Genomic DNA, 14,630 nt, shown 5'->3' with positions numbered 1-14,630 from the left:
AAAAGCCGGAAGTGGCGCTGTGGCTCAAGTGGTAGAGCGCTAGCCTTGAGCTGAAGAGCTGAGGGACAACGCCCAGGCCCAGAGTTCAGGCCCCAGGACCGGACCCCCCCCAAAAAAAAATTGTCCTAGGTGGGTGCCGGTGGCTCATGCCTATAATCCTAGCTATTCAGGAGGCTGAGATCTAGGATCATGGTTCAAAGCCAGCCCGGGCAGGAAAGTCCGTGAGACTCTTATCTCCAAGAAAACCGGACGTGGTGCTGTGGCTCAAGCAGTAGATCGCTCATCTTAAGCTGAAGAGCTGAGGGAAAGCGTCCAGGCCCAGAGTTCAAGCCCTATGACCGACAAAAAATAAATAAAAAATAAAAACAATAATCCTTTATGTAGTTGTATGACAAGGTTTCAATTCAACAGTTGTGAGTACAATGACTCTTGATCAGTGTCATCCTTTTTATCATTTTCCTCATCTCTCCCAACCCCATCCATCTCCTCAAGGTGCTTTTCATGTATGTACATTGAATATTATGACTACATGATAATCTCAAAGTGATATTTTTTCAATCGTGATTTACCTTGTTGAGATTTATACTGGATTTTAAATACCCATTTTAATTAGTAGAGTTGTTTAATTGTTTTGTCACCTCAGTTCACTGTTAGACCACACTTGGTAATTTCTGTTTTAATGTCAAGGTGACCATGCTCTTCTGTGTGTCCGAATCAACAACATAGCAGTAGCTGTTGCAAAAGAAGCTAAACTCTACCTGTTCCAAGCACAAGAATGGCTAAAGCTGCAGGAAAGCAGTCCTGGCTATGGTTGTAGTGAAAAGTTAACCAAAGCTCAGTTGACAAGTGAGTATAACCCCTTCTTTGATTGTTGGATATGACTTTTTCCTCTTAATATTAGACAGTATAATATGCACATAGATACTAAACTGTTACAGTACCCTATACCTCACAGTGTGTTAATACTTTGGCTAATAAGTTTTTTTTTTGTTTTAGTCCGTCATAAGGCGTGAACTCAGGGCTTGAATGCTATCCCTGAGCTTTTGTGCTCAAGGTTAGCCCTCTATCACTTTGAGCCATAAACACCCCCCCCTTCCAGTTTTCTGGTGGTTAATTGGAGATAAAGTCTCATGAACTGTCATGCCTAGACTGGCTTTGAATGGTTATCCTCAGGTCTCAGCCTCCTGAATAGCTAGGATTACAGGCATGAGCCACCAGCGCTCAGCTGGCTAATGTGTTTGGGGCTGAATTTTAAACAAGCTAATCTTTTCCTTGTTCAAAAGACTGAATTTTTTCCTGCTTTATCATTCAAAAAATTAAACATCCAGATAATTTATAAAGGAATACTTTCCTTCATTTAGTCTCTATAGTTTGCATAGTTCATGCTAATATAACACACATTTTTTTCCTTGGTTTTAGGTCACTGAGTGAATAATAGCATTTGTTGGATGCATATCACTTTAGCACTGGGCTAAATACTAAATAGGTATTTAATTATTCACATATATGTTGCTCAAGACATACTGTTTTTGCAACATATCATTGGTTTCATATAATACAAGAAGTCTGTTGGGGGACCAAAAAAAATGTCACTTTGCAATGTACCAACACCACATCATTTGTAAACCTCAGGGTTTGCTTCCAGAGAGGCTCATCTTTATCCTAAACTAATGGCTTGAATCCTCACTTGCATCCATTTTTTTTTTTTATCATGTTTCAGGTGTTAGCCACTCTGAGTGATTTCAGAGCTTTCAATAATGTGGAAATGAAGTATGTGTGCCAGTCTGCTCATTTTTTTTGGGGGGGGTCCAGTCGTGGGGCCTGAATTCTGGGCCTGGGCGCTGTCCCTCAGCTCTTCAGCTCAAGGCTAGTGCTCTATCATTTGAGCCACAGTGCCACTTCCGGCTTTTTTCTTTTTGCTTATGTGGTGCTGAGGAATCAAACCCAGCGCCTCAGGCATTCAAGGCAAGCGCTCTACCACTCAGCCACCTTCCCATCCCTAGTCTGCTCATTTTATACTAGAAACAAACTGATTATGAGACTTGAGTTTGGTGCATCCTTGAGAAAAAAATAACAAAAAAACAAACTACCCCCTTCTCACCCCTGTTATTCAGACTCAAAAAATAGGAACTACTCCCTTTCTTCTCTCTCCTGTTATTCACACTCATCTACATGTAAGATTATGATGGCCTCTTCTTTTAGCCTCATAAAGTAAAACACTCCCATTTCCCACTTCCTCTTTTTCTTTTTGAGGTACTGAGGACTGAACCCAAGGCTTCCATCTTTTTTTTATTTTATTTTTTTAATTTTCCTTTCTTCCCTGTTCTTTCAGTGCAGGGGCATTGTTTAAAATTATGAAACGGAAGATAATCAGGAAACAGGAACTTTTGAGGAATAAAGATGGTTTTGTTAAACTTGAAGACCTGAAATAATAAATTAAGTACCTATTATATATATGTGTGTGTGTGTGTGTGTGTGTGTGTATATATATATATATATATATATATATATATATATTCATCAATTCTTTTTCCAGTAACAAATCTATTTCTTAAGAAAACCTGCTGTCTTAAACTTGTATATGTTCTAATATTTATAGTATTTTGTTATTTAGAAGCCTAGGTATATTGAAACAAAACAGTATATGCTAGTACCACATACTTACAAATAATTTTTATAGCAAGTATTCTTCCTGGCTACCAATATGACTTTTAAGAACTAACAGCCTTTCTCCTTTGGTAGTGAAATCATTAAGTGTACCCAGCTTCTCTGCACAACAGTACTGCTGCTCTGCACTATGAAAGATGATATTTGAAATATCGTATAGTGTTGATTACCACTGGACTCTTCCAAATTAGTGTTTAAGAGGTTATTTTCCATCTTTCTTTGTTGTCTAGTGTTATAACATATCAGAATTATTTTTTCTTTTTTCCTTTTTTTGTGGTGCTGGGTATTGAACTCAGAGCCTTGTTCATGTTAGGCAAAGTGGTCTAATGCTCTACCCACCTGATCTATACTCACAGTCAAGATTATAGGTGTGTACCACCCTGCTTGGAAAATATTTGTTTTAAGCTGCAAACTATATTGTCTATTTTTAAAGCAAGCAGACAGACAGTTTAAAAAACTGCACTGAAAATGATGTTATACATATTTTGGTCAAAAACTTAATCTAAATGAAGTTGACAGTAATTTGTTGTAAGATTATAGGAGCTAAATGTAATCTTACATATAATCTTTTGATGTTATCTTGTGCATATTTTAAAAACCACTAAAATGTATTGTTTTTCTGTATATTTTGATTTTCAGTGCATTCTCTCTTATAATTGGGTAATTATGCATTCAGTGCTACTTCCTGTAATTCATGTTAATATTTGAGGCACTAATTACACCACCATAGAATATTGCATGTTCTCTTGTAGTCTTTTGTCTCTAAAACAATAACATACAGTTTTGTCAAGAGGTTCCTTTCCCAGACTTGCTGAAAAAAACACAGCGAGACAGAAGCTAAAGACTAGTATCATTTTATGAAGCATGTTTTTGCTTCTTTTTGATGTAAATCCATATAATTTAAAATGAAATGTCAAAAACTATATTGATGAAGATATAATGATGAATTTTTGTATTGTCTTATCTAAGAGAGTAAGTGTGAATGATAAAATAGCAACATAAAAGAGCTTTTTTAATGAGGTCAGGATTATGTAATTGCAAGTCTCACAGTTAAACAGTCTTATTTCTGAGCCCTTTATTAATTGTATATATTAAACTCTTATTAGAAGTCTTCAAATACTTAAAAAAACAAGGTCTTAGCTATATTTTTTCAGAGACTGTATAGTTTAAAAAAGTAGCTTAAATGAGCTATTTAATAGCAAAATGAGTTCTATTACAATAGCCAGAAAAAGCAGTATTATGGTATTATTAATAAAATCCTTGCTCAATAAACTAATGATGAATGAAATTCATAATTTATAGTCAAGTCCTCAAAATTAGAACAATAGGGAGTCATATCTCATTCATAATGATTCATAAAGATATGTCATCTTTCCCCAACTTTCTATTAGGAAAAATGTTCCACATACAAAACAGTTGAAAGTATAGTACAATCAGCATCTGTATATCTTCTGGTAGATTCAGTAATCATTAATACTTTGTTACATTTGTTTTTAATAGAACCATATGAAAATAAGTTATAGATACTATAATTTGCTCCTTTATTCTTAGTATGCATTGTCAAAGAGTAAGAACAAATATATTTATTACCATCGTATTATTATTACTCCTATACAAACTGATAATTTTATAACATCTTCTAAACTCTATTCCATATGAAAAATTTTAATTACCTTAAGAATCCCCCCACACTTATTATTATAGTTATATAACAGCAGAACAGTTCCCACAGATTCTCAAATGCCCTCAATTGGATTTTTTTGGATTGAGAATCACTTGGCAATATAGCTACTTTGTTTTAAAAAAGGGAAAGGACAATTTATTTAGCAGGTCTGTCATTGACAAATACTATTCTAGACAGCTCATATTTGCCATAGGTTTTTTTCTTTTAAGTGAAGAAAATGGGTGTTATTTCTTGTGTAACCTGGGCAAAGTCACATAAGTCAGAACTGAAGTCAGGACAGGAAGAAAGCCAGGATTCAAATACAGACCTATAAGATCATAAGATTTTCCCTTTCTGTGTCCTGCTTTATTTTTTATTCTTTATTCTGTGTTCTGTATATTTTTTAGATTCCTGTTATATTTGTGTTCCTACTCTTAGTACCTTTTCAAAGAATGACCAATCTAAAAAAATGAATATTTTTTTGACATAATGTTTTTCTAAATTGAGTGTTCCATTTAGTTAGCTCAAGTAATGTTGGAAAATATTGTGATTGTTGTACAGCATTTTTCATGCCACAAACTGTTCTTGGAAAATTTTTTTCCTAAAAATTATTAGATGGTGAGTTTTATATTGTGTATATTTTTTCATGTTATTTTTCATAGTGGATTTATTTGGTTAAAAATGCATTATTTTACTCTGCTTGGCATTTTCCTTGCCTTGTTCCAATACTACACAGGGTTTAAGTTTCTGAGGCAAAAGAGGGAGAGGACTCTAACTCCAATCAATTATATGACTAAAACAATGAACACATCCAAAGGCTTTGCTTTGAAAGGTGCTGTTTTCTTTCTCTTTAAAGTGACAGTGAACCAGACTGAACATAATCTGACAGTGTCCCAGATTCCATATCCACAAACCTGGCATGTGTTTTATGCAGACAAGTATACCTGCAAAGATGAGGAGGAGAATTCTCAGGAAGATGAAATCCCATTTGAAATGATGTTACTAAATCCAGATGCTGAAGGAAATCCTTTTGATCATTTTAGTGCTAGAGAATCTGGTAAGAATTTGTATTGAAATATATTCTGGGACTGGGAATGTAGCTCCATGGTAGGGTGCTTGCCTAACATGTAGAGGGCATTGAGTTCTATCCTCAGGTACCACAAATTAAAAAGAAAAAGAGAGAGAGAGAGAGAGAGAAACTTCATGTTGTGTTTTTACAATATTAGAAATTAAAATCAACCTATCTATTTAAGAATGGTAGCTATTAAGTTAAAAAAGCAGAACATTAAATTTTGTATAACTTCAATTGTATTAAAATGCAGAAAATAAAACAAGTTGCAAGTTGTGTATTTGGTAGAGAATTACATTATTTTTAGTTATTTTCTGTACAATCTAGATTTTTTGTTTTTTGATATTCTAGCCTCAGTTTTATAAACAAAAATGCTAAGTGCTAATAAATTGAGCAATCTTAATTATTAATTTAGTGATTAAGTCAGATTAGAAACTATTTTAGAGGGTGTCACTAGGTTGTTTGAATAGATTTAGAGATTGCCTTTATTGGTGCTTGCGTAGGCATAACTAAATTTTTATGTTTCTTGAATGCATATCCTCCTATAAGACTTTTAATCAAAATTTTAGGTGACTATATCTAGTACTAGCAAAGTGAGGTTCTTAACTCCAACAGAAATGACTTTTTGCTGTCATGATTTATTTGTTATGAAGTTTAACAGATTTGCCAGTTAATGATTGAGTAAAGATCTTTGTATAGCATCTTCAAAGAAAAGTATTTGGAGTTGACCTCTTTGTGAGTTTATTGCCCATTTAAAAGGTTTGCCTACAGGAAGTGCCCTTGGATTTTATTGGCCAAAAAAAGGGAAAGATAGAAGGTAGGACAAGAGTGGGCCACATCAGACTAAACCAGTTCTTTAGGTCAAGTTTGATACAGTTAGAAAAACAAGTCAAAGATCCTATGTAAGAGTCAGTAAGCCACAAATAGAGTGACAGAGGTGCTGAATATTTGAAAATAGTTTTGAAGTTCATTCTGTGAAGGAAATGGCATAGGGTAAACCACTTAAAACCTATTTTGAAAGTGGGTAAACTTCAATTTTACATTTCATGAATAATACCTTGGCTCACTGTAGATTATTAGTGGAAGTGAATTTAATCCTGCAGTTTGTTTTTGTCTTTATAAAAGATGTTGATGCCTGGCTCACACTTGTAATCCTAGCTACTCAGGAAGCTGAGATCTGAGGATCCCAGTTTAAAGCCATCCCAGGCAAGAAAGTCCATGAGACTAAACGCCAGTAAACTACTCAGCAAAGGTAGGAAGTAGTGCTGTGGCTCAAGTGATAAAATGCTAGTCTTGAGTACAGAGTGGCTAAGGGATAGTGCCCAGACCTTAAGTTCAAGCCCCAGGACCAGCAAAGAAAAAGAAAAACGATGTTGACATTTATTCATGTTCCCTGTTTTGGAGTGACATTAGGGAAACTCAGGTCTACTGGTAGCACTGGATGCCTGTTTGAACTAATTATTCATAAGGTATCTTTTAACTATAAGACTTCATTTTTTCACTACCCACTTTTAGGGCTGGTAAGGGCTTAGCAGGCAGTGTCTGCTTCCATCATTGGCTATGCAAACTCCACATCTACTAGCCCCTTCCCCTTCAGCCTTCCAAGGCATGGACCTTCCCCTCAAGTGATTGTTTTATTTATTGTGTGGATTCACAAGGCTCTTATGGATCATCCAGTAGTCTTTTATTTTTTTTCTTAATCCAGGCTCTCACTTCTGGACTCTTCCTCACTCCTAATTTTATCAACTTTAACCCCACACCATAAAGTGATGGCATTTCTGATGGCTTGGGCTACTCAATGCCAGTCATATTCATCCTACCTGTCCTAAATCTCACCCGTATCCTCTATCCTCTATTCCTCTATCCTCTTTTCCTTAACATCCTGAGTTATGGCTGGCTTTCTGTATGATTCTCACTAACCATTCTGATTCGATTCTTGCCTGACTTTGTCACTGATTTTGACTTGATGCTTACTCTGATAATCTAAAAGCTGTCTTTCTTATTTAAAAAATGGGAAGAGTTACATTAGTCCCATCACTGGCAATGTTTAACTAAATTGCAAAAGCCTCACTATAATAGGTTGATTAAGCACAAGGTTCTGCGCAGAACTTATCTACAAAGTATTATTTTAAAATGCCAGAAGCTCGGTACATCCCCTTTATAGTAACAATTTAAAATTTAAAAAAAGAATAAACACAATGAAAAAATGCTAGAACTCCCCCCAACAGATCCAGCCTTGTTTCTTGACTGACATAATTCTTCACATCATGACATTTTATTGATTAAAATGCTTATGAGCCATGGAAGTCTAAATTGGTAGTTCTCAGCCCATCACTGCATATATTTCTAGAGTTTTCTTTTTTTGAAACAACCCAGAATTTTACCCCCAGAGACCCAGATCTGTTTTGGAGTAGAAGCCAGACATTGAGAGCTCTGAAGTAGTTTCTAATATGCAGAACCACTGATCTAATAATCTATTTTTCACATTATTTTGGTGACATATTGGTTTTAAAGTACACAGGGAATCTTCCTAGTGGATAACTTCAGGTATGGGATTTGTTTCCAGGGAATAATCTCCAATTCATTTTAGAAAGATGCTGATTATCTGCTCTGAGTAAGGAAAATTGATTTACAATGCTTTTTACCAAGAATTGACTATTATCGTATATCTGTTGAAATTACAGTAGCCTGCTGTAAACAGCTGCTATTAATGTTCTACATTTAGGCAAATGTTAGAATTTTATATTTTTTAATTAATTATTTTATATCGACTAGACTAGCAAACTAAGGCTAGTTTGATGCCACTTGATAAAGTTCTAAATAGGAACACAATGCTTTAAAGTAAAACAAAATGAGATTGCTTTTTAAAAATATTCAAATTTGCTGCCATATCTGCTATTACATTTTTTAAGATTCCAGCAAATACGTTTATGCTTTTCTGTTTTCTCTGTTTTTGTTCCTTTTCCAAACAAAAGCAGGTTGTGCCTTCCATTTAGCACTGGTAACATGTTGGAATGTTTTGGATTTCTAGTAAAGGAAAACCCTAGTGCAAAGTATCTTACTTCAGAGCTTCTCCAGAGGGGATTATTCAGCATCTCTCTGCTTTACTGTCCTCTAACTGACTTTGTCTTTGGGCTAGCTCCCTTAAATTCTAAGGTAGCAATCTGGACATTCCATCTAGGTAATGGCAAAATTCAATATCTCTTTTTAAGAGGAAGGAAATCTTTCTTGGAAATCCCCCATAATGTTTCATTGGCCACAATGGGATCGTGTGCCTTGCTATGCAGCATCATCAGAGAAATATGTTTTGATAGCAGAAAGAAGAAAACTGTCAAAAAGGTTAAATCTGCCTCTTGCCAGCAAGGATATTGCAATTTTTGGTTTGGAGATACTTGAGGGCAGTTTGGAACTGAGACAGCAAGGATGAATGATGTGCAGGAATGTCTGCTCTATGACCATGGACTCCTCCCCATTTTTCTTACCCTCTTCTGCTCTACCATCATTAGCTGGGGGTGAAGTTATATAGAGAACCTATCTTACATAATTTTCTTCCAACTTAAAAACTTGTGAGTTCTTTTTTTCTGTAACCTGGACTTAAGTTTATACATTTTCTTTATAAGTGTTCACTGCCCCCTGCAGATTTATTTAAACCTCTTTTTCTTCTTGAGGGTATATTAACTTGAGTGAGACTTATTACACATTAGATTTTAATTTCAGTTCAGAAGTACTTGCTTATAAAAGCCAGTAGCAGAATGAGAGTAAAACTGTGGTTGAAGAAGATAAAACAGGGAGACTTTTTTTTAAAGACAGGATTTATTTTTCACAAAGCCCTGAACCCCAGCATTTTATCTTTTAACGTCTTATGGACAGGTCCATGATAAGAATCCTTTATCTGAAACTTAGTGAACAAAGTGTAGGACAGATGTCTTAGGTTAGTTCATTTAATACATTATTTCAGCAAAATAATTTTCTTAGTTAAATGTTAGTACATTCTTGGAAATTCATTTTTGCTGATGGTGTGTGTTTATTTTCAATTATTTTTTTGTCAGTTGTGGGGCTTGAACTCAGAGCTTGGGCACTGTCCCTGAGCTGCTTTGTGCTCAAGGCTAGTGCTCTACCCCTTGAGCCAAAGTACCACTTCCAAGTGTTATTTTCAAAGTTCCTTTCTCCTACATTATTTTGATTTCTCAGCAAATGGTCTGAGGATTTTCATGATGGATTTTGTTTTTTGTTTTTTTGTCAGTCATAGGGCCTGAACTCTGGGCCTGGGCATTGTCCCAGATCAAGGCTGGTGCTCTACCACTTGAGCCACAGCGCCACTTCTGGCTTTTTCTGATTATATGGTGCTGAGGAATCGAACCCAGAGCCTCATGCATGCAAGGCAAGCACTCTACCACTGAGCTACCTTCTCAGCCGCTTATGATGGATTTGTAACTCGATGAAATTTAAAACTATCCTATAATGAATATTCTATAAGGTATTATAAATAAATAAAACTTGTGTTTCGTTTAATGGATTACTTCAATACAAAGAAGGAAAGATAAAAATTAAGTCCCAAACAGAATAACATGAGCTGTTTTATTCATCAATAGTTGTTATAATATGGTTAGCATTTGCATTTTCTGTGTTGTTACAATATTATACAAACTAAGTATTTTGGTCCCATATTTCTAAATACCTGTTTAGGTAAGGAGTTTTAAAAGTAATTTAAAGATTACTTCTTAAAAGTAATCTTTACTTTTAAAACTCCTTCTTTTTTCCTGCTATTTGGTCTTCCAAAAGTCTAACCATACCTTTTACTTATTGACATTTATATAGATAGAGCAGGAGAGACACCCAGTGGCTACAAAACTTCTTGCTGCTCTTTTTTCCCTCTCATGCAAGTGCGCACGCGCGTACACACACACACACACACACACACACACACACACACACACACACACACACACACACACACACACACACACGAAGTTGAAATAAACATTTCTTAACAATTTTTCCTCTGACATATTTTCTAAAGTTATTTTCCAGATAATGGAAGATTCCCATTTCTGCCCATTAATTGAAGTTCATCCCACATGGGAAATTGGAATTGGAATGGGCTCAGTATTCACAACTGGAATGGGATGATTGCACATTAGACTGTTTATCTTCATACAAATACAGATGGCTGTATCTACCGCAATATCACTTTACTTTAGTGTTAGGATGTAAAAGCCCTAGAATTAGAAACCATCTTGAATGTAACCTTTACAATTGGCCCTCTCCATCAATGGATTTCCCAGCTACAGATCAAAAACATTTGTAAAAAAGTTTTGTCTGAACTAAAAACATACAGGCTGTTTTTTTATCAGCATTCATTAGACAGTGCAGTGCAACACCTGTGCACATTGCATTGACATTGTTTTAAGCACTGTAAATAATCAAGAGATGATTGGAGTTTGCAGGAGGATATGTGTCAGTTATATACAATACTATGTTCTTTTTTTTTTTTAAGAGACTTGAACACCCATGGATGTTGGTAGCTGAGGAAGGTCCTGAAACCCACACCTTTTAGATACTAAGAAATAAATGATAACCATAAAATTCAAAGGCTTGTCAGAAATTTCTCAAAAATAAAAACCTCAGTCAAAAGATTCATGTAACATGAACGTTGCATAAAGAATATTAGAGAAGGTGCTGGCAGGAACCAAAAGTTGCTATGGCTAGTACCATTCTAAACAATAAATTTTAAAAAATCTGTACTTTTTTATTTTGCTATTATCTTCACCCAACCCCCTTTGCTCATAAATTCTGCTCACTCAGAACTTTTATTTCATTACAACCTAGTTTGATTTTTCTACCATGTCTTCTACCCAAAGTCAGCTTCTATGGCTGACTTTGTATATTTTACAATTCTAACTACCAGGAGAGAAATTATTTACCTAACTTATCTTTAACTCATGTTTGCCACTTGTGTTGGGGGCCATTTATTTTGTGTTATAGTCAGCTATGGAGAGGAGTCATTTGCTCTTCATAAGATTTCCTTTTCAGCCAGAGCTATAAAAGTCTACCTCAGAAAGGAGTCTGGGGCATGCCAGGTGTTTTACAACATTCTCCATAGAAATGCAAGGCACTAGAACATTTCAGAGCTGTGATTCTCACATGTAAGTTCTATTGGAATCACACTAAGACTTACTAGAACAGATCTCTGGGCTCCACTGTGTTTCTGAGTGTTTCTGTGTTTCTGTTGTGGAGCACTTATCATCAGCTCTCAGGTGCTGCTGCTAGCTCAGGCACCATGCTTTGAGAAACGTTGTCAAAGTTAACTTTTTGTCAGAATAAATCCATTTCTAAACTTCTTATAAAAGAAGTCTTCTTTGATTGAGGGTAAGCAATCTAGATGAATACTGAAGTCATTGTTTTCATTTGCTGCTTTCAAACAAAATTTATTTTATGGTGAGTCTTTGGGCTTTGGTGTTGGGATATCTATATGTATATGTATATATATATACACACACATATATGTATACATATATGTATGTGTACATATGTAGCTACTTATAGTAATTTGACTTTATCTAGGTTAGTTTAATCTACCTCCACAGTTAAGATATTGTCCCCAATAATATCTTAATGATTTCCATTTATTTCAAACCAATTTTCAAATATGTTCTAGCTGGGTATCACAGCATTCAGAATCAGGCCAGCCTGGGCTAAAGAAAGAGTTCCATGGGAAGATCCTTTCTCAAAAAGTGAATTTAAAAAGTAATCAATGAATTTAAAAGTTCTAGAAATATACTAACAAGATTTAAAAGCATCCAGCACTATACTGGTTTTGTTTAACTGAAGCCGACTCCCTTTCTTCTCTTCACAGGGTTACATGAGTTCTTTTTCCTCCTAGTCCTAGTGTACTTTGTGGTTGCTTGCATTTATGCTCAGTCATTGTGGCAGGCTATTAAGAAAGGAGGACCCATGCACATGATTTTAAAGGTTCTGACAACTGCATTGCTGTTACAAGCTGGTTCAGCTTTAGCTAATTACATTCATTTCTCCAGGTAACTCAAAACCACTAAAACTGTGTTCATCATTACATCTAATTAATCCTAATTAGTCCACCAAAATTATGCTTGCTTTGATTATAGCAGTTGTTTTTTTCACACGTGAAATTTACACTTAATACTCTCCTTTTCAATTTTTTCAGGTACTCCAAAGATGGGGTAGGGGTGCCATTTATGGGAAGTTTGGCAGAATGTGAGTATGTTCCTGAGCATTATTGAAGCAGATGATTTTTAAAGCTACACTTGCCATTTACTTACTTGTTTTTCTTTTTTAAACTTAATTCTTGTCTGAGGTTGTAGCTCAGTGGCAGAGTGCTTGCTCAGCATGCATGTGGCCTTGAGTTTGATCTTCAGCAATATAAAAATAAAGTAAGTTATTTTTTACCATGAAACAATTTTTCTGTCAAGGGTGGTTAGAATTCAATTTGACTGTCCTATTTAGTATCTTCTTGATAGTGAATAGTAGGCATAACCCTTCATTGTTTTTAGAACGTATTTATACATATCCTCAATATATATAATATATATCCTCAATATATAATATAACCTTAATATGTGTATATATTTGTATTGATCCTCAATAAAAAAAAGAATGCTTATTCCTACTTTGCAGATACAGTACATTTCTAAATATCAGTCAACTATTGAGTTACAGTGCGGGACCCAGAACCAAGTTTTCCAATCCAAAATTGAAAGTTTTCTCCCTAGGATAACTCCTTTTTCTGTTATAATGTCTCTGTTTCTGGACCAAGGCCTTATGTACAATTATAATTGAGCTGAACTTGTAGCTTCATTATTTGATGTCGAAGGGAAAGTCTTACAAACATATTTAAAAGGTCCTGTAATCATGACATTTTTAAAGAGAGCTAAAGAGGAACAACAAGTCATGAGCTGTCTGTAATCTCTTAAGATTTGCTTTTTTTAAATAAAAAAAGCACATTTTGAATATGAAACTGCTGTAGAATTGACTTTTCCTTCCATTTCCATAGTTCTCTTCTAGTTAATTCTTTAATGGGCTAACGTGATAATTGCCATTTGTCATGTTAAGACTCACTCAACCAGAACTTGCTACCTATTCTAAAAGTCTAAAACCTCAGGAAAGTCTCATTTTCCTTATGAAGAGAATGTATGTGAGTAGTTCATCTCTTGTACATAAGCAATAAGAACTTAATCCTTTGTGAACATTGTCTACAGCCCTGACCTCTCCTCTCTTCTCCTCTCCTCTCCTCTCTTCTCTTCTCTCTCTTCCTTTTCCTCTCCTCTTCTCCTTTCCTTTCCCCTTCCCCCTTTTCTCTTCCCTTTTCTCTTTTCTCCTTTCTTCTTTTTCCCTTTCCTTTTTGCTTATCCTTTCCTTTTCTTTCTCTTTTCCTTTGAGTATCTCTTCGACATTCAGTAGAATTATATCACATTAAGGCTAGCTAGATCCTTAGAAATAATTTTGCTTAATGCATTTAGATGAAAAAATTGACATCTAAAGAGTCAAAGCCCTCAGAGCCAGTTAGTGGCAAAGCTATTACTAAAGTCAAGGACCACTGAATATTTATGAGTGTCTGCTATAGATTAAAACTATGGTTTTAGCTGTCTAGAAGTTTCACTAAAAGTTTGAAAAAAATTCACCCTTTGTTTTTTGTTTGTTCTTTGGTGATTTGTTTTGTGAGACTAGGAGATCAAACCCAGAGCTTTGTACAAGCTAAGCTAATGCTTTATCACTAAGCTTATCTCCAGCTTGGGGTTTTTGGGGGGCATTGGAGGGAGAGGTTGTTTTGTTGGTTGTGGGGCCTGAACTCTGGACCTGGGTGTTGTCCCTCAGCTCTTCAGCTCAAGGTGAGCACTCTACTACTTTAGCCACAATGCCACTTCTGGCTTTTTTTGCTTATATGGTGCTGAGAAATCAAACCCAGGGCCTCATACAAGGCAAGCACTCTACCACGGAGCCACCTTCCCAGCCCCTCCACGTTGGGTTTTTGAGATAGGGTCTCACTGTGTAGTTTATAGTTTTGCCTGATCTGGAACTTGCTAATCTTCTGCCACAGTCCCTCCCTCTTCCCCCTGAATGCTGAGATTTGCAGCATGCACCACAGGTGCCTAGTGCAAACGTTTTCTGTTTATTTTTTTAATTTTATTTTATTTGTGAACATGCTGTACAGAGGAGTTACAATTACATGGGCAGGATAATGCGTACATTTCTTAC

At 35.5% G+C, this 14,630-nt stretch overlaps 1 protein-coding gene across 3 annotated transcripts in view; it reads left to right on the top strand.

Annotated features, from left to right (window-relative positions):
- Positions 1-14,630, top strand: part of Gpr180 (G protein-coupled receptor 180) — a 24,985-nt gene that overhangs the window by 3,039 nt on the left and 7,316 nt on the right. The window contains exons 2-5 of one of the 3 annotated variants that reach the window (XM_013023015.1): positions 688-846; positions 5,187-5,387; positions 12,256-12,436; positions 12,583-12,632. In XM_013023015.1, coding sequence (XP_012878469.1) covers positions 688-846; positions 5,187-5,387; positions 12,256-12,436; positions 12,583-12,632 — 591 coding nt within the window. The remainder of the gene's footprint in view (positions 1-687; positions 847-5,186; positions 5,388-12,255; positions 12,437-12,582; positions 12,633-14,630) is intronic. The other 2 variants (XM_013023017.1, XM_013023016.1) reach the window with 2 other exon arrangements.

Source organism: Dipodomys ordii, unplaced genomic scaffold (assembly GCF_000151885.1).
Source record: "Dipodomys ordii isolate 6190 unplaced genomic scaffold, Dord_2.0 Scaffold65, whole genome shotgun sequence".
Lineage (NCBI taxonomy): Eukaryota > Metazoa > Chordata > Mammalia > Rodentia > Heteromyidae > Dipodomys > Dipodomys ordii.
This window is presented reverse-complemented; position numbering and strand designations above follow the sequence as displayed.